Genomic DNA, 19,858 nt, shown 5'->3' with positions numbered 1-19,858 from the left:
TCTACTCTAGCTACATCAAACGGAGGAGCAAAATCGGGGTTGTTCGAGTATTTATGTCAGTGTATTTGGATTAGAATAAGATATTAATAGTTGAGTAGGAGTTGGGTTCTTTAACTGGGGTTGTATTAGGGTAGTTGGATCAAAATTGGATCCATTGATCTCAATATTTAATTAATTCTTAATTTTCTATTATTTTCAGTTTTAGTTTATCTTAAACTTTTCTAAGTTGTTCCTATAATTATTCTGTAGTGGTGAATTCAAGGGAAGCACACTGACCTTATAAAGTTTTAGAGCTCTAATTAAATGTGTAAAAGAATTATTTATGTTACTACAATTCTTTTAAAAAAAGAAATTAAAATGACACTAGATTAGTGAAAGGGGTTATCAAAGAAACTAAACAAAATACATGTGGGGAACAACTTATTCATTAGGTTGTTTTCACAACATAAAAATTGCTACCATTGTTTCAGTAACCTAAAATGGAATCCATTTGTTTCAGTAGCCCAAAATTTGACAAATCTTTTTGCTCTTTGCCGCCACCTCTCACACCCTGTCGACAAAGAACTTATGTTCAATATTAACAAATAACAAAAAGTAAAATCAATTATATCCAAAACATAAAACCAAAGTATAATCAATTAAACCTTAGCTTGGTTTCTACTCTTTGTTGCCGCCTTTTTCACAATTTGCTCAACTTTAGATTGCTTTCTTTTCGTTGGTGGATGTCCACGAGATCTTACTTTTAGTGGAGTGTGGAACTTCTTGCTCTCAATTCTTGATTCCCCATGTATCGTGTTGCTATCATGATCACCATCTAACGAATCAACAATGTTAATATCCATGAGTCTTTGTTTTGCATCTTTCAATATCCCCATTAAAATTGAGAATCTCTCGAGATTTTTGGACCCAAGCTGATGGACTTCTTGTATCAAGGGTTGAAGATTATTATATCTTTGTCTTTCTTCTTCATGATAATAAGAATCATCATAAATATTGGTGATGCCTTGATACCGACGTTTAATGTCTTTGCACCATCGTTCCAAAATATACTTTTCTTGAACTCTAGTGACATTTGTTTTGATAAGAACAGAAAGCATATGTCTACACAAAATTCCTCGAAACTCAAAGAGACGGCACAAACATTTCATCTCACAGTCCACCTCATTATATTGTACCAACAATGAAACATCTTTTGGAGTTGCTCCCTCTTTTCCCAATACAATTTCCACCACTTCATATAAGATAGTTGACCCTTCTTGCTTCACAAAGGAAGTGTTACAAAACATCAAACTCCTGATTTCATCCTGAAACAACTTGAATATCTTATTAGTATAAACACTTTGAAATTGCTTTTCAATTGGATGACCACTAATGACCGGAATAATTGAATTGAAAGATACAAAATCAGAATTATTTTCCTTTTCAATCTTGCTTTTCAAAGCATTGTCATACTGTTCAACAAACTGCTTCAAAGTTGTTTTCGAATGAACATAACCATCAAAAAAGGCATTCATACTCTCACTTCTTTGACTTGTTGACATCCCTGCCCAAAATTTATCTTTCACATACACAGGCATCCACTTATGACGACAACCCCATAAAGAACTCAACCAATCATTGTTCTCCAAATTAAAATCTTCAATCAATTTTTTCCAATTGCTATCACATTCTTCAGGAGTTAAAGAATTATAAACAATATTTTTCAGATTTTTCTTTATCAACTTATAGTTGACATGACTACCAAACTTGGCTGGTATTTTGTTCATTATATGCCAAAGACATAAGCGATGATGAGAGTCTGGAAATACCTCAAGAATTGCAATTTCTATGGCTTTGCACTGATCCGTAATAATACCTCGTGGAGCTCGTCCTCTCATGCATGCCAACCATGATTTAAATAGTCAAATGAATGTTTTAGAGTCTTCCCTGGATATTAAGCCACAACCAAGTAACAAGGATTCACCATGATGATTTACTCCAACAAATGGAGCAAACGACATATCATAACTATTGGTGAGATATGTAGTATCAAATGTAATGACATCAGAAAAATACTCATATGAAGCCCTACATCTAGCATCAACCCAAAATATATTTCTTATACGACAATCTTCATCTACATCAATCGTATAAAAGAAATCTGAATTTCTACTTTGCATTCGACAAAAGTAATTATTTAAGGCTTTTGCATCACCATGCCCAAGTCTTAATTTGCGTGCTTCAACCACATAATTTCTACACTTTCTCTCATCAAACGATAAATTTTCATAGCCACCTGCTTCAGCAACAAATGATTGAAAACTTTTACTCAATGTTATTCCCGCTTGATCATTCAACTCTAATTTCCTCTTAGTTTGGGAATCTAACACTTTGTTGCATCTAAAATGTCTCGACTTCCTTGGACTTAACGCATGATTGTGTTCAAGGTGAATACTAGTAATGAGAAATAACCCATCATCCCAGACTTTAATGTTTATGCGTGCTTTGCAATCCGTTTTGCTACAAGGTCTAGGATAAAAGGAATTTTTAACTCTTTGAACGCTCTTACCATTTTTAGAACATCCAAATGAAATGTACTTCTGCTGGCCATCATCCCCTTTTTTGGAGTACATTTTTGAAATACCAAAACCAAGACCTTGGGCATACGTTTTGTAAAAATCACGAGCTTCCTCCTCAGATGAAAAATGCATCCCAACTTGTGGAGTATCAATTTCCTTACTGCTTGATGAATCACCTAATGCTTGTAAATCACTATCATTCAATGACACACATGATTCAATCATTACTAGCTCCATGACAATTTTAGGACCTAAATTCAAACAAGGAGAATTTAATTTTAATCAGTGAACTTGTATCAGAATACGAATACGAGACTTGTATCAGTGCTCATGAGTAAATATGGGGAAACACTTGAATGAAATAATAAGCATCACAAGTGTATCATCTACTACTTGTGATGCTTATTATCTTAGTTTGATCTTCTTTATTGATAATTTGTGCACAATCTATCCTCCATGTCAAGAAAATTTAATGTTGGTGAACCGAAATCAAATAAGAACAGAAGCATGCTTAGCAACCCTATTTATGATAATTTAAAGCATCCCGGAAGCTAAAAAAAAATTACTTGAAAATATGTATAATCTTGAGCACAATGCAAAACAAGCATGAGCAACCCTCAGAGGGTCAATGTCATCAACCTTTATGATAATTTAAAGCATTCCGGAAGCTAAAAAAAATGCTACTTGAAAATATGTATAATCTTGAGCACAATGGACATCCAGAGTTCATGAGAAAATAGCGTTATATGCTGAAAACTTTAACAACAAGACCATCGATGATAATTGTCAAGTTTCAAACTTCACAAACACCTATCCACATTTACGAAGCAATGAAGCAAAAGGTCTTATTGAAACACACAGAACATGATCTTCACGTGGTTACCTACTTGGTCGATTGGAGGAGCCGAGGAAGAGGGAAGAAGCGAAGCCTCAAGCCGACAGCGGTCGCGTTGGAGGAGGAAGAAGGTGGGCTGCGGCGGTCGCGTTGGAGGAGGAAGAAGGTGGGCTGCAGCAGGCGTAGAGGAGGAAAAGGTGGGCTTGGAGGAGGAAGAAGGTGCGGCGGCGGTGGCGCGCGTTGGAGGAGGAAGAAGGTGGGCTGCAACGGGCGCGTTGGAGGAGGAAGAAGGTGGGCTGCGGCGGGCGCAAAGGAGGAGGAAGAAGGTGGGCTGTGGCGGGCGTAGAGGAGGGAAAAGGGTTTCGAGCGCAGAGGAGGGAAAATTTTCGACGGGCGCGTAAGAGGAAGAAGGGTTTCTTTCTCTTCGTCCTAATCCGCAATAGTAGAAAAATTCCCCGTGGCATGATATACGTGGACTGCCACGTATGTCATGTTAAGTTTCATGCTAAAATTTCATGCAGCGTATCATTTTTGTTTATTTAAATACCCTTTCATATTATTTTATATTATTCAATACTATTATCTCCCATTTAATTTTTAAATCGATTATGCGTTATAGCAGTTATGAAATTGAAGTTGTTATAATAGTTGTAACAGTTACAATTTCGTAACTACTACAATACGTTTGATATACTTAACGTTTAAAAAAATATTCATATTATTATAGCTATGATTTCGTAATTATTACAACGTAATTCAACTCACTATTATAACATTTATAAAATCGTAATGGCTACAACTATTATACTTATAACAATTATAAAATCGTAATTGTTATAAAATCATAACTGCTATAGTACTATTTTATTCTGTTAATAAAGTTGATTGTTTATGCCAGAATTTAATGCATGTGTAAGAAACGATGAGTGTATTGGAGGGCATTTGGATAAATGCAGTCTTTTTAATTTTTACCTGATAAATTTATCAAACCCAGTATTAGATATGTCTCTTTATGATAAATTAAAAAGAAATACCCCTTTAGTATTTTGAAAATAGAGGGGGCCAGTTTGATTTTTGCCCAATGATTAGAGGGTCAACTCGGGCACCAAAGAACTCCCACATATGTCGCAGTCAGTGTACCAACCAACAAAAAACAAATATAACCGAAGGAAATAAAACGTAGACCCCGAGAAGAAGCTTCTCCAGCCCACTATAAAAACTCTCGCCACTCCCTCCTCTTCCTCACTTGAGAAGAAGCTTTCATTCGCTGTGACTATTTTCTTCTTTTCCCTTCTCACCTCTTCCTTCTCCTCCTACTTCCGAATGCGTGATTAATCAAACTGAAGAATAAGAAGAAGTAGAAGTAACAGTAGTAGTAGAAGAAGGGAAACAACCAGCTGGAAATGACAAACGATCTCACTAGAAACAGCAGCAGTCGGCGGAGCTGGGCCGAGAGCTTCCGAGACCGGGCGGACGTATTCCGGCGCAGCCTGGCGACGGAGGAGGGAGACGATGAGGAGAATCTCAAGTGGGCAGCGCTGGAGAAGCTGCCTACCTACGACCGTATGCGCAAGGGCATAATCCGTCAGGTGGTCGACAACGGAAACGTCATCGCCAGCGAAGTCGATGTCAATAAGCTCGGCCCCCAGGACCGGAAGAGCCTCCTCGAGCACATCTTCAAGGTAGTGGAGGAGGACAACGAGCGCTTCCTCATGCGCCTCCGCGATCGAATCGACCGGTGGGTTGCAACAACGCTTATAATTTCGTTTTTATTTATCTTGATATTTTGAACTAGCAGCACCTTTGCTGAAATTCCAAAATTGTTGACCGAAAGACAAACAATATAACGGTGTACAAGTTTGTCGTCTATCTATTCGCAACGATTTTATTCGTGCATGTTTACTAACAAATCTTATGTGGAAAAAAGGACCCTTTTGTGTAAATTTTAAAATATTGTTTGTTTGTTTGTTTGTTTTTATAATCGTCGGCATCTAATTTTTACTTTTTTAAAATTTTATTTTTTTAAAGAAACTATGATGTTTTGTGTGTATTTTGGAACAGGGTGGGGCTGGAACTTCCAAAGATTGAGGTCCGGTATGAGAACATATCTATGGAGGCAGATGTTTATATCGGAAGCAGAGCACTTCCCACCTTGTGGAATTTCACCATAAACATTCTGGAGGTACTCACTGTCTCATGACACCATGTTAAAATAAATGAGGCAAATAAAGGGGAACGATAAGACAATATAATAAGAGGAGCATGGAAAAGAATAAGAGTGATAGCGAAAAGGAAATCACTTGAAAGAGAGAAGCTTGATGTGAATTTATATGTTTGTAGAATTCTGTCATTATGTGATCTTGCTTTCTAGTTTTAGTAGGAAAATAGTTGCAAGCCTCTGAAAATAGGCAAAATTAACACTTAATTTTTACCCAAATGTCTGAATTAGGATTGAATTTTTTTTGGCCTCATTTTGGTACTGAATTTTTATATTGATGACTCTATATTTTGAGTTCCATCACTAGTGATTGATCCTTCCACCTTTTCCAGAGATCATCTGGTTCCAATTCTTCCAGAGAATTATGGTAGAGGAAGTTTCTGTTTATTACTTTTTTTCTCTTACGAAAAGAAAATATCAATTTCACTTCCAAATTTCATTACTCCTTTTGATGTTTCTTCTTTTCTTTGTATTCTAATACACATATTCAGGGTATCTTTGGTCTTGTAAGATTCAACCAATCCAAGAAAAAGACCATAAAAATTCTTAACGATGTCAGTGGAATACTCAAGCCAACAAGGTATGTGGAGATATTATCTAATTTTTTTTCTTTCCAAGCATTTAGTCATTCATATGAGTGTTATAATTGCTAATCAATTTTTCTTCCTCATTTAAGTCTGAATCTGAGATTAGCTGTTTGAAACATCTAATGAAGCTTCTGATAAAATATTTTCTACCCAAGAGATTGTAGATTCAAAGGAAGAGATTGAAGGAAGAACTTTTATTAATGACAAAAAGTAGATTGATACAAAATTATTCTCTCATACGTGCAATCACTCGAAACTCATATCGCAACTCAAAAGAAAAATTCTCAATGCTCCTTTTTATAGATTGATAACATGACTTAGTCTATAAACCCTATGAGTTAATCTAAATCTTAAAAAAATAATAACAATAAAAGAGAGACTAAACAACAATTTAGTTTATTCAATAAAGACAAATTCTAATTGACCTATTTTAAAATTTATTCTTATCCCTAAAGATAAGGAGAGAGAAAGGTGGTGATTCTTTAATACTTCCTCGTACCGACTACTCTCTTAGTGTATGTTTGTTTACCATGCCAAGTTGCCTTCTAAAGTCTTCAAACTTTGCACCATTAAGTCTTTTAGGGAATATGTCTGCAACTTGGTCTTGTGTCAGTCTTCAGTTTTGACACACTTCATCTTAATTCCATCATTTAGGACTTTCTCTCTCACAAAATGATAATGCATCTCAATTAAGTGTATAGTTGACTAATTATCACAATGTAGTTGTACTGTGTAATCAATCGATTGAAGAAAATCCTTTATTAGTTGCATCAACCATGTATACTCTTGAGTTACTGTAGCTACTGCTCAATACTCTGATTCATTACTTGATAGTGATATCGTTGGTTGTCTTTTGCTGGACCAAGAGATAGGTCCTGAATCAAGACTAAACACATATCCTATAGTTGAGTGTCTTGTTTCATAATCTCTAGCATAGTCAGCATCGAAAAACCCAATTACTTCTCCTTTTCCTTTTTTTTATATAATATACCACAATCAATAGTACCTTTGATGAAACTTAGAATTCTTCAAACAACTTACAAGTGAGGTTTCTTTAGCTTCTGCATGAATCTGCTTACTATACTCACTGCACATGATATGTCTAGTCTTATGAGATTGAGATAGATTAGGTTACCAACTAGTAGCTTGTACATTATTGCATCTTCCAAATCCCTTCCTTCAGTGTGGTATAGCCTTGTATGTACCTCTAATGGAGTTGATAGGCTTACATTCTCACTATTTAGACTTTTCTAGTAGATCCTTAGTATATTTTCGTTTGCATAAGAAGAGTCCAACCTTAGTTCGCTCAACTTTAAGACTGAGGAAATGCTTTAATTCTCCTAAATCTTTCACTTGGAACGTATTGATAAGTTGGCTTTGATTTGATTAATCTCTACTTTGTCGTCTCTTTTGATAATAAGATCATCTACATAGCCTAGTACTATTTCCAACTTAGCTCCTTGAGATTTTACAAATAAATTGGAGTCTGATGGTGCCATCAAGTAATCACTTTGAATCAAGAACTCTGCTATCTTTCCATACAAGCTCTTGGTGATTGCTTCAGACCATAAAGTGCTTTCTTTAATTTGCACACAAAGTCTAGGTGAATCATTCTCTTAAATCCTTGAGTTGCTCCATATATATTTCTCGATCCAGTTTGCCATGCAAAAATGCATTCTTCACATCCATGTGCTAGAGCTTCTAATCCTTACAAGCAACTAAGGCTAATAGAACATGTATTGTTGTACTATTTGCCACTAGACTAAATGTCTCCTCATAGTTTACTTTATATTTCTGTGAGAATCCTTGAGCCACCAATCATGCCTTGTACTATTCTATTGATCCATCAAGACAACTGCTTACTTTATAAATCCGTTTACATGTTATTGGCTTTACATCTTTAGGCTTTGGTATCAAATCCCAAGTTTCATTTTGTTTCAGAGCATCAATTTCTTCTTCCATAGCTTTTCTCCATTCTTTGCTTGAGGATGCTTCTACATATGTATTTGGTTCTTTTACTTTATTTTCTTCAATAAGCACAACATTTGCATACTTTGGATTTGACTTTCTTTGTCTTTTTTATCTTATTAAATATGATCAAGGTTCCTCTTCTTCATCTGCATAGATTTCTTCTAGTTGACTTGGTCTTCCTTCTTTTTCAATTTTTTGATATATTCCTATTTTCCAAGGGGACTTAGTCTTCTCATATGATTTGTCACCAGTTATTTGAGCTGGCATCATGTAAATAGATTCTAACTTTCATCCCTCTATGAGTGGTGTGCCAGTCAATTTCAAACTTTGATAAACTTTTACATCCTTTGGCTTGAACACAACATAGTTTCCTGCGGATTTAGTCATGACACTGATATGAGATTTTTCTTCATCCTAGGTACAAGAAATACATTCCCCAACTCTACTTTCTTTGAATTGAATCAGGGCACCACCATCGTCTTGCCAACATGAGTTATGAGTAACTTTGAATTGTTTGTCAGGATAATAACTCGCTTTTTGTGCTCTGACATATTTGATAATTTTTCTTGTTCTCCTATGATATGGTTATAACATCCAGAATCTATTATCCAATCCCCACTATAGTTAATAGAATCATCACTTATCATTGTGTGATCTTCCTCTAACTTAGTTGTGAGAGAGGGAATAAAATTATTAGAATTACTTATAATTGGCTGTAAAATATCACAGAGGTTTGAAAATCCCATTCATCTTTACTTTCAATTTGGGGTTGGGAGGATGTTGCAACATTTCCTTCTGCTCTATTATATAGATAATCTCTAGCATAGTGACCTCTTTTTCCACAATTGTAGTACTGATTATTCTTTTGGAAACTTGCCTTCTCCTCTGGCTAGTAATCATTTTTGTGTGCTTCCCCTTGTTGCCAACTCCTCCTTTGTTGATAGTTATGATATTTTGTAGGGATCTATATGCGTCATCAAATAATTTTAATCGCATATACGCAGCGGAAAACAGGATCCCTCCAGAAGATCCATGCGAAAAACATACTCGTTTGACAATTCTATCTACTAGAATCGAGGTTACCTTTGATGCGAGTCCTTCGCAATCCCGACAGCAACTCTTGCCTTCAAAGGTTCACGGATCTCAGCACGATCAGTGTGTTCGCGCCTCCACGGTATCCACACGAACACTGAGATGGAGAAGAACCAAACTGTGGTGCTAGCCACAAGATAGGGTTCGGCCAAGGTGGAGAAGAGAAGAAGAAGAGGGAGAGCAAGAGCATCCAACAACCCTTCATCAAGAGCCTCTCACTAGCACTAGTGTCAATCACTATAATTCGAATCATTTTGAGTCCAACTCAATGAGTCTTCCTTGAGTCCCACTCAATGAGTCTAATCTTTATTAGTCTCAACCCAATGGCTTAATGATTCATCACATGAACCATCTCCAAATCACATGTTCTAAGTGTGTGACCCAATAGGTTCTCGTAACGTTGGTAATGTCTCTAAAACCATTTTAGAGACATAAGCAATGAGCGGCATCTAGCAATACATCATTGCTACCCAAGTGACGAGAATGTCGAGATCCGACACAACCTTTCTGTGACTACTATCTTGTATGACTCAGTCCTTCTATCCTTGATATCTAGATTGATCAATGAGGCATAGACCGTGTCATCCTCTTATCAATCATGAATTTCTTGATCTCCAAGTAGACTACTCAATCAAATAAGTTCAATATCTCATATTGACTTATTTAAGCATGATCATGACTTCTGTAGTCCTACTTTATCAAGGGGCCCATAGATATCGCTTCCGTCATATGGAAGGGATAGATCCCTACCTCACTCACATATTCACCTTTTAAAATCATCTTGATTTACTGGAAGTGATATATCACAACCCCCAACAATCTCTCACATATCTTGACTAAGCAAATAAAATTGCATATGAGTACTCCAAGTGATATAATTATTATCATTAAGTTTTTCAAGGCTACTCACAAAAATTATCATATCCACCATATTGACGTGGGTATCAACTCTAATCAGCCAAGTCCAATCCCAAATCAATAAACTTCATAGTCTTGGACTGCGAACTAGTGGCGCCTCTACATAAATACAATCCTTGATCGTTGCTCTTGAAGTCCTTGGTAGTTGGTCCCCAAGCGTTAGCTTTGATACTACTTGTAGATTCAAGGAAGAGATTGAAGGAAGGATTTTTATTAATGACAAATAGTAGATTGATACAAAATTATTCTCTCATACTCACAATTGCTCAAAACTCTTATTATAACTCAAAAGAAAAACATTCACTGCTCCTTTTTATAGATTGTTAACATGACTTAGTTAAACTCTCATATAGTTTAATCAAAATCTTAAAATAGTAATAATAATAAAATAAATACAAAGCAATATTTTAGTTTATTTAATAAGAAAAATAAAACTTTAGTTATCCCTAAAGATAAGGAGAGCGAGAGGCAATGATTCTTTAATAGAGATTTTACATGCCATAAAATTTCATTGATTCTATCATATATTGATTATAATTATCATCCAGGGAATTCCTAGAGAAGATGTATAGCTTTAGCTAGGATCAACATTGGAAGAAAGTCACATACTTTAACCAAATCCATTTCAAAATTATGAATTTTCTCTATATTCAACATTAAACTCCTTAGCAGCAACTATTATTGTTTAGTGTTTTTTTATGAAAACACCTTATGATGATTTCATACTTCAGGCATGTGAAGTGAATTTTTTAGTGGTATTGGCACTTTAGCATGTATACAAAGAGGCTTCTAAATGCTTAAATTATAAACCATTATGAGAAGTTTAACTCATTCTTCAATATCTACTCAATTTCAGAATGACATTACTGCTTGGGCCTCCAGCCTCAGGGAAAACAACATTATTGCTTGCACTTGCTGGGAAACTTGATAAGAGAATAAGAGTACTTTTCTCTTCTGCTTTCTCTTATTTTGCATCAATATGCAATTTTCTATAGTTTTTTTTATGAGCATTCACATAAGTTTTTGCACAATGTTTATCAATCTTTTTTGCTTTTTTTACAGCAATGGGGTAAAGTCACATATTGTGGCCATGAACTCTCAGAATTTGTTCCTCAAAGAACATCTGCTTACATTAGTCAGTTGGATATTCACAATGGTGAGATGACAGTCAGAGAAACATTGGATTTCTCAGCACGATGTTTGGGTGTGGGATCAAGGTATGAAATGTTATCAGAATTGTCTAGACGAGAGAGAGACGCAGGAATTAAACCAGATCCCGAGATTGATGCATTCATGAAGGCTGCTGCAGTTGAAGGACAAAAAACCAATGTATCAACTGACTACATTCTAAAGGTTCTTGCCTATAACTTTGCAATTTAATTCATCATTTCTCAAGTTGTTATTAGCTATAATTCTTGAAATATTGGAGAATAGGTACTTGGTTTGGATATCTGTGCAGACATCTTGGTTGGTGATCAGATGCGACGAGGCATTTCTGGGGGGCAAAAGAAACGGGTGACAACGGGTAATTTATTTGCTAGGACAATATAAATACATCGGTTGTCACTCACTTACCTTTATTAAATAGATTGGTCCATTCAGCCTAGATAGCCTTTCAAATTGGTTTTTTCAATTATATGTGGGTGTCATTTTCAAAACAAAGATTTTATGAAAAACTATATACTTCATTGAAACTTATGCAATACTGAATTAGATGGTGAATATCCTTATATTTGATTACAACTCAAGTTAACACCATCTTTAAAAAAAATACTATAAAAATCATTAATCTCTCTAAGATTAAATATTAAAGTATCCCCTCTTATGATGTTTATCATGCCTAAATCTTCGAATTTATAGGCCATTAGGCTTGAAGGAAATTCATACAGTAAGGAAGTGTAATTTTCATCCTTTCACTTTAATGCTCTTGACATATTTGACCTTTTTTTACTTCAATTTTGTTTGTTCTAAATGTGTTCATGTTTAGTAACCTCAACTTAATGATCTTGGTTGTAGGAGAGATGTTAACTGGGCCTGCACGAGCACTCTTCATGGATGAAATATCAACTGGACTTGACAGTTCTACTACCTTTCAAATAATAAAGTTCATTAGGCAAATGGTTCATGTCATGGATGGGACAGTGCTTATATCTCTCCTTCAACCTGCACCTGAGACATTTGAACTTTTTGATGATGTTATTCTATTATCAGAGGGTCAAATAGTCTATCAAGGTCCTCGGGAGCATGTTGTTGAGTTCTTTGAGTTTGTTGGCTTTAAATGTCCTGAAAGGAAAGGAGTTGCTGACTTTCTTCAAGAAGTAACTTCTTTGAAGGATCAAGAACAATATTGGTACAATAAGGACAAACCATACCATTTTATTTCAGTCTCTGAGTTTGTGGAGCTTTTTAAGCAATTTCATGTCGGGCAAGAACTATATGCAGAGCTTAGTATTTCTTATGATAAATCTAAAGCACATCCTGCTGCACTGACAACACAGAAATATGGCATTTCTAATTGGGAACTTCTTAAAGCATGTTTATCAAGGGAGTGGTTGTTGATGAAGAGAAACTCTTTTGTCTACATTTTTAAGACAACCCAGATAACTACACTTTCTTTAATAGCCATGACTGTGTTTCTAAGGACTAAAATGCATCATGAAACAATCCCCGATGGCAACAAATTTTATGGTGCACTCTTCTACACTTTAACCAATGTGATGTTCAATGGAATGGCAGAACTAGTGATGACCGTTGAGAAGCTCCCTGTGTTCTATAAACAAAGAGATTTCTTATTTTATCCTGCTTGGGCTTTTGGCATTGCATATATTCTCCTTAGGATCCCGGTTTCTTTCTTGGACACTGGAATTTGGGTCATACTTACCTATTATGTGATTGGTTTTGCCCCTGCTGTAAGCCGGTAACAACTTTTCCTATTATTTTTTGAATACTTTTCTTTAATGTTTACCACTTAAGGTACTCCTATAGTACCTAAGATACATTTCATGGCTGCAACTTCTTTTTTTCCCTTGACATGATATATTTAGGTTAATTTTAAATCAACCTTCTCTTAATTTTTTTTCCTAATATGTTAGGTTCTTCCGCCAATTCATAGCACTTCTCCTTATACATCAGATGGCTCTTGGTCTGTTCCGCTTCATTGCTGCAGCTGGAAGAACCATGGTTGTAGCCAATACATTTGGAACATTTGCTTTGCTTATTGTTTTCGTGCTAGGTGGCTTTGTTGTTTCTAAAGGTTTGAAAACTTCTAACTAATAATTCTTTTCTTATTTCCTCATAAATCGTACCATTTTCTTGATAATTTACAATCTTTGAACCGATATATTGAGACTAAAGTTAGCATTTGATTTTTATGCAAGTAGATGACATCAAATCCTGGTGGATATGGGGTTTCTGGAGTTCCCCTTTAATGTATGGGCAAAATGCTATTGCTATTAATGAGTTCCTTGATCCAAGATGGGGTGCGGTAAGGTTCTATCATAAGTTTTTTCTCTGACTGCTATATGCATTACTATACCTAATGCTTGCTTTCCACATCCTTGCTGCAGCCAAACAATGACACCAACATAGATGCACTAACTGTAGGAACTGCTATACTCAAATCTAGAGGAATGTTTTCCCGTGGCTATTGGTATTGGCTTGGTATTGGGGCTCTCATTGGATTTATTATTCTGTTCAACATATTGTTTGTCCTTGCACTCACCTACTTGAATCGTAAGTTGACAATATTCATTAGAATTTCAAATTTTCATTTCATTACTTGATCAATTCTATCATGTGAGAAAATTTTCCTTATTTGTAGCTCTGGCAAGCGCACAAAATGCAATTGTTGATGAGGAATCCAACAAGAAAAAGAAAAATTCATTAATAGTAAATAGAAGGATTGAAATGATAGGAAGTATCGCACATTCTGATCCACAGGATTTATCAGGTCAGATTGCATTATCACATTTGTCCTATTTTTTTCCACACAATGTTTAGTATTTTGATTATGGTCTCACAATATAGGAAGTTTTTAAAAGAAAATCTTATAATAAGATAATACCATCACTTGATTTCATTCCCTACTCAATCTTGTTTAAGTATGATCCTAGTGTTGTTGAATCTTGGTCTGGGTAAAAATATATCACTGGTAAATGGCTTTGTACTGTCACCATCTAGCATATAACCAAACATTCACATTGGTCTGCCGCTGATTAGACAATCAAATGAGATGTACCTGCTGCTTTCTTCAAGATATGTCATAACTTTCAATAATGTCAATACCTTTCAATTTTATTTTATTATCTTAAAGTGTTTTATTTTTGTCTCCCCTAGAATTAGCAAGGAGAAACAGCTCGGAAACTGTCAGCGCTTTAGTCCATTCAACAAAGAGAGGAATGGTTTTGCCTTTCCAGCCTCTTTCTCTTGCTTTCAACCATGTGAACTATTATGTTGATATGCCTGCTGTAAGTAGATCTAACATATGTTATCCTTTTTCCATTTTAATGTAACGACTTTATCCCATAGTACCTCTATAAAGCTCTTGGATGTTTGCTCCTGCACTCTAGTTTGTTATTTGAACACCATGTTTGTTATAACACCATGCTGATTAATTAACTGAAAATCTAGTTTTTTGTAATCTTCTATAGCTAATCCTGACCAAGTGATTTATTGCACCTTCTGTTGGATCATATATTCTTTATCTAATTTGATAAATAAATCCTCTCCCTTGGATAAATAAAATCTAAAGGCTTGGAAAACCGGGAATAATCTTGATGATCAATTTCTTTAGGTTATGTTTGTATGAGAGTAGTCTAAACTCCTAGCATTTAAAAAATAAAAGGATTTGAATTTGATAGTATTTCTAAATTTCTAGATTTCGACATTTTTTTGTTTCAACTGATTTCAAAATAGAGGATGAAAACATATGAGATCAATCATAAAGTTTTCATATTCATTCAACTTCTGCCAATTTCTTTTCTATCCAAATATGATCTTAGTAATTTTTATAGTATGAGATTCCTCAATAGGTCTCTTGTTTTGATTAGGATATAAAATATCACTAAACTTGTTCCATTTAGAAATAGCACTTTACTATGCATTAGAGGGGGAAAAAGAACCAAAAATCATAACTGGCCTTTTTGTTTCTCATCAGGAAATGAAGAGCCGAGGAGTTGAGGAAGATCGTCTTCAATTACTATGTGATGTTAGCGGTGCATTTAGGCCTGGAGTTTTGACGGCACTGGTTGGAGTAAGTGGAGCTGGAAAGACTACATTGATGGATGTTCTAGCAGGAAGGAAAACTGGTGGTTATATTGAAGGGAGCATTAGTATTTCTGGTTATCCTAAAAATCAAGAGACTTTTGCTAGGATAAGTGGTTACTGTGAACAAAATGACATTCACTCGCCATATATGACTATTTATGAATCACTTGTTTACTCTGCTTGGCTGCGTCTTGCACCTGAAATTGACAAGCAGACACGAATGGTATGTTGCAATTTGTGCTTTCACTGCTTCATGTTTTGTAAGATTTGCACATTTGACAAGCAGACTAGTTTCCATTTGCACATTTGAATACTACCTATTTTTTATTTTACACAAATAGTCTATAGATCTTTAGCTTTGTCATTCCAGATTGTCTCTATATTCTTCCTGCACTTACGTTTTTTTAATCCATAATTTAACAGAACTAACAATTAATTAATTGTAGATGTTTGTGGAAGAGGTTATGGAGTTGGTTGAACTTGACACTTTGAGAGATGCTCTAGTTGGAGTTCCAGGGGTTGATGGTTTATCGACTGAGCAACGAAAAAGACTCACAATTTCTGTTGAGCTTGTTGCAAATCCTTCCATCATATTCATGGATGAGCCAACCTCAGGACTTGATGCAAGAGCTGCAGCAATAGTTATGAGGACAGTGAGGAATACAGTGGATACAGGACGCACTGTTGTTTGTACGATCCACCAACCAAGCATAGATATTTTTGAAGCTTTCGATGAGGTTCTCACTTCCTTTTGCATCATAATTTTGATCCAATGTAGTTTTGTATGTTGATGCAACATTGTTTCTTAAAATAGTTATTGTCTTTCTGTATCTAGCTACTTTTGATGAAAAGGGGAGGTCAAGTTATTTATGCTGGCACTCTTGGTCGCCACTCGCACAAGCTTATCGAATATTTCGAAGTAAGTTTCTAATCACTTAATGATTTTTGATGTGTTTGATAATTTAATTAATTAAAACTTTATTTCAAAATTTGGTATATTTTCATTAATAAAATACAATAATAAATTACTTTCAATAGGTGCAAGATATAATCATGTAGAAAGTATTCATAGAATGAATTAATTCTAGGAATTCCACTTAATTTTGAGTTTCTGATTCATAAAAGAGACAATCTTGTAGACAATTCCAGGTGTACCAAAGATTGTAGAAGGTGTGAACCCTGCAACATGGATGTTGGAAATAAGTACTCCCCAAGCTGAGGCTAGCTTGAATATAGACTTTGCTGACATTTATGCGAATTCGGAACTTTATCAGTGAGTATAAGATGTATGTTTTGTTAAAATATATTACCTCAAAATCATCTTCCTTATGGATCCACTTTGTTGTTCAGAAAAAATCAAGAACTCATCAAGGAATTGGGCATTCCACCACCAGATTCTAAGGATTTATATTTCCCTAAAAAGTACTGTCAGAGTTTTACTACTCAATGCCAGGCTTGCTTTTGGAAACAATATTGGTCATATTGGAGAAACCCACAATATAATGCTGTCCGATTTTTGTTGACAGTCATCATAGCCTTAATATTTGGCACAATGTTTTGGCAGATGGGCGACAAGACGTAAGATTTCTAACTTCTAAATTAATTTTTTGTTCAATTTATCTCTCCATATCACTATATGAATTGCAATACGTTTTATCAGTAGCATAAGAAGAAACTTCTTTTGTAGACCAACCAAAAAGGTTAATATTAATCTACTTTTTATGGTGTTTTTAATCAAAGCTTACTTGCTTCTATATTTAGAATTCCTGGAGAAATATTAACAAACCAAGTGATGTTTTCTTTATTGAGGAAAAACCAGAATTTAATTGGTACATTTAGTATTAAAGTTTTCTATATGAACTTGTAGAGAATGTTTTCCTTTTACTCTTTAATCTTCATAATCATGACTTAAAATTTCCTCATCTATTGGACACAAACAGTTCTACACAACAAGACGTTTTGAATCTAGTTGGAGCTTTCTATGCTGCGGTCTTTTTCCTTGGTTCCAGCAATGCTATCAATGTGCAGCCTGTTGTGGCTGTTGAGAGAACAGTCTTCTATCGTGAAAGAGCGGCAGGGATGTACTCAGCCATGGCCTACGCATTTGCTCAAGTAAGTCTTTAGAGAGTAAATTATGAGGTTATGCTTGCTCATTCTAAGATGTTTTTATTTTAAAAAAATGAAAGAAGGAAAGTATGAATGGTGATATAATATTGAAACATGAATGTGCATGGTAAGTCATTTAATTTTATGGATGGATTTGCTAGTTCATCATGAAAACACTAGTTATGAGTAAAAGAAAAGATCAGATTTCAGAGATAACAAAGAGAGATTACAAAATAATTGTAAGTTAAAAATTCCTATAGTACTCCTAGTGTGCTAAAGTTTCCAGTTCTTTCAAGTTCTAATAATTATTTAAATAGTTGATTTATTGCTTAAAGTGCTAAAGTACCAATTCAACATGTATAAAGTACAAACGGACTAGTTCCTTGTTGATTGCTTTTGCAGTTTTAGAAGAAGAGCAAAAATGACTGATCTGTGGCTATAGTTGTGAAATGGTTTCTTCAGTAATTATATGCTGTTTACTTGGTAGGCAAAAATTAACTAGGAAAATTATTTCACATCTTCTTTTGAAGTCTAGTGCTTGCATATATTTAAACTTGGAAAGATTGTGTTAATAAGTTCATTCATTATTATAGAGCAATTTTATTTTCTCAAAAAACTGAGAGATACTTATAATTTTTGCTTTTGCAGGTGAGCATTGAAGCACTATACATACTTGTTCAGGGATTCATCTATACAATTCTCCTTTTCTCGATGATTGGCTTTACTTGGCATGCGGAGAACTTCTTCTGGCTCTTCTACTTCATTGTAATGTCCTTTACCTACTTTGCTCTTTATGGTATGATGGCTGTGGCACTCACACCCAACCACCAAGTTGCTGGTATTGTGTCTAGTTTCTTCTACAACTTCTGGAACTTGTTCTCAGGCTTCCTAATTGCACGACCGGTAAGTGATTACATATCTCAGAGGATGCCTGAACAAACTGTTCATTGTGATGTTGCGTTGAACTCTTGTTGGCACATGTTGTAGGATATTCCTATATGGTGGAGGTGGTACTACTGGGGAAATCCAGTATCTTGGACAATTTATGGTGTCATTGCATCGCAGTTGGGGAAAAAGGGAGGCACTGTTCAAATTCCCGGAGAACATGATAAACCACTTACAGAATACTTGAAAGATAACCTGGGTTATGAGTATAGCTTTGTTAAGTGGGCGGCATTAACTAACTTGGGCTTTGTCATCATGTTCTTTTTTGTCTTTGCATATTCTATCAAGTTCCTCAACTTCCAAAAGAGATAGGTAAATTCTTCGACTTGATACTTGCGATGAAGGGACGAAAGGAATAAAAAGTGTTTGCAAAGTCACAGTTTCCCTGGGTAACAAATGAAGTCCTTCAGCTGAAGCATACTTAATGTTAAGTATAGTTGTGTCTTATTGTGAAGTCACAGTTTTATTGTACACTTTTTTTAATAAATATCTATATGTGAGTATACATTTAGCTTTCAAGTGTGATCTCAAGGCTATATCATTCTGGAATTGTACGATGCTACTAGTTCTATGAAGTCAAATTTGTATTTTGCTCCCTCACCCTTCTTTTTCTCCTTCTAGTCCCTTGCATTTAGCTTCAATTTATTTCTTCTTCCCTAGAGTCTACATGGAGCACATTAGGGAAGCTATCCCTCTTCATTCTATTAGGCAAAATCTTGATCGGTTGAGAGGGCTAGGTAGGCCTTGGAGGAGACTAACTCTAAGTCCTTTGTTATAACTACCTCCACGCAAGATGTAATTTGTCACAAGTACCAAATTCACATTTCCTTTTTTGCTTCATGTTCCACTAGAGATGATAGGGCCTATAATCCTTTGTATGATTGTGTCATCTTTCTCCAAGAGTTTATTCATTGTTGGCTTTCATCTTACTTTTTTAGTTTGTATTATTCAACTTTTGAATCCTCGAGACCTGACAATACTAGTTTTCCTAAAATTCCTGGCCTTACATCATTATCTTCCTGGCTAAAGACTATGGCTATCTTCTTCCCAGGCAATAGGATTGTTGCTCTGTCTCACTTCAGACAAGTTGAAAGAGCTCCAACGTACCTTGAGATTCTCCCTTCCATAAAAAGGTGGAAGAGGGACTTATTTTATTTTTCTAGTCTAGATCAATTGATCCTTTCCTACCATTTGGATTTTTTCCCCAATTTAGTATATAATACTCCATAATAATTTGCAATTATCAGGGATCAGTTGAAAGTTTTTGAAAATGTTTGAAAATTTAAAAATTTTAAAAATGGTTGACAGTATAACTTTTTAAAGTAATGTGATATTTTCTTAATTTTAAACTGGATTATCAAAT

General features: G+C 35.1%; 2 protein-coding genes across 2 annotated transcripts; one reads left to right on the top strand and one right to left on the bottom strand.

The window, feature by feature from the left end:
- Positions 1-638: 638 nt before the first annotated feature.
- Positions 639-1,766, bottom strand: LOC141827263 (protein FAR-RED IMPAIRED RESPONSE 1-like). The gene has a single exon (XM_074714490.1). The coding sequence runs from the start codon at positions 1,764-1,766 to the stop codon at positions 639-641; it is 1,128 nt and encodes a 375-aa protein (XP_074570591.1).
- A 3,030-nt stretch (positions 1,767-4,796) lies between these two features.
- On the top strand, positions 4,797-18,901 carry LOC141828190 (pleiotropic drug resistance protein 2-like). Its single transcript, XM_074715566.1, has 20 exons — positions 4,797-5,131; positions 5,455-5,575; positions 6,103-6,191; positions 11,036-11,120; positions 11,242-11,532; positions 11,614-11,704; positions 12,196-13,096; positions 13,272-13,432; positions 13,560-13,663; positions 13,746-13,911; positions 14,000-14,128; positions 14,515-14,645; positions 15,335-15,667; positions 15,891-16,181; positions 16,280-16,363; positions 16,584-16,717; positions 16,795-17,022; positions 17,385-17,556; positions 18,199-18,453; positions 18,538-18,901. Exons 1-20 carry the CDS (start codon positions 4,797-4,799, stop codon positions 18,805-18,807), a joined length of 4,371 nt encoding a protein of 1,456 aa, XP_074571667.1. The 3' UTR covers positions 18,808-18,901.
- The last annotated feature ends 957 nt before the right edge of the window (positions 18,902-19,858 follow it).

This window comes from Curcuma longa, chromosome 4, assembly GCF_044706935.1.
Source record: "Curcuma longa cultivar G26 ecotype Majalengka, Jawa Barat chromosome 4, ITB_CL_G26_1.1, whole genome shotgun sequence".
Classification (NCBI taxonomy): domain Eukaryota; kingdom Viridiplantae; phylum Streptophyta; class Magnoliopsida; order Zingiberales; family Zingiberaceae; genus Curcuma; species Curcuma longa.
The sequence above is the reverse complement of the archived record's forward strand: the minus strand, read 5'-3'. Positions and strand labels throughout refer to the sequence as shown.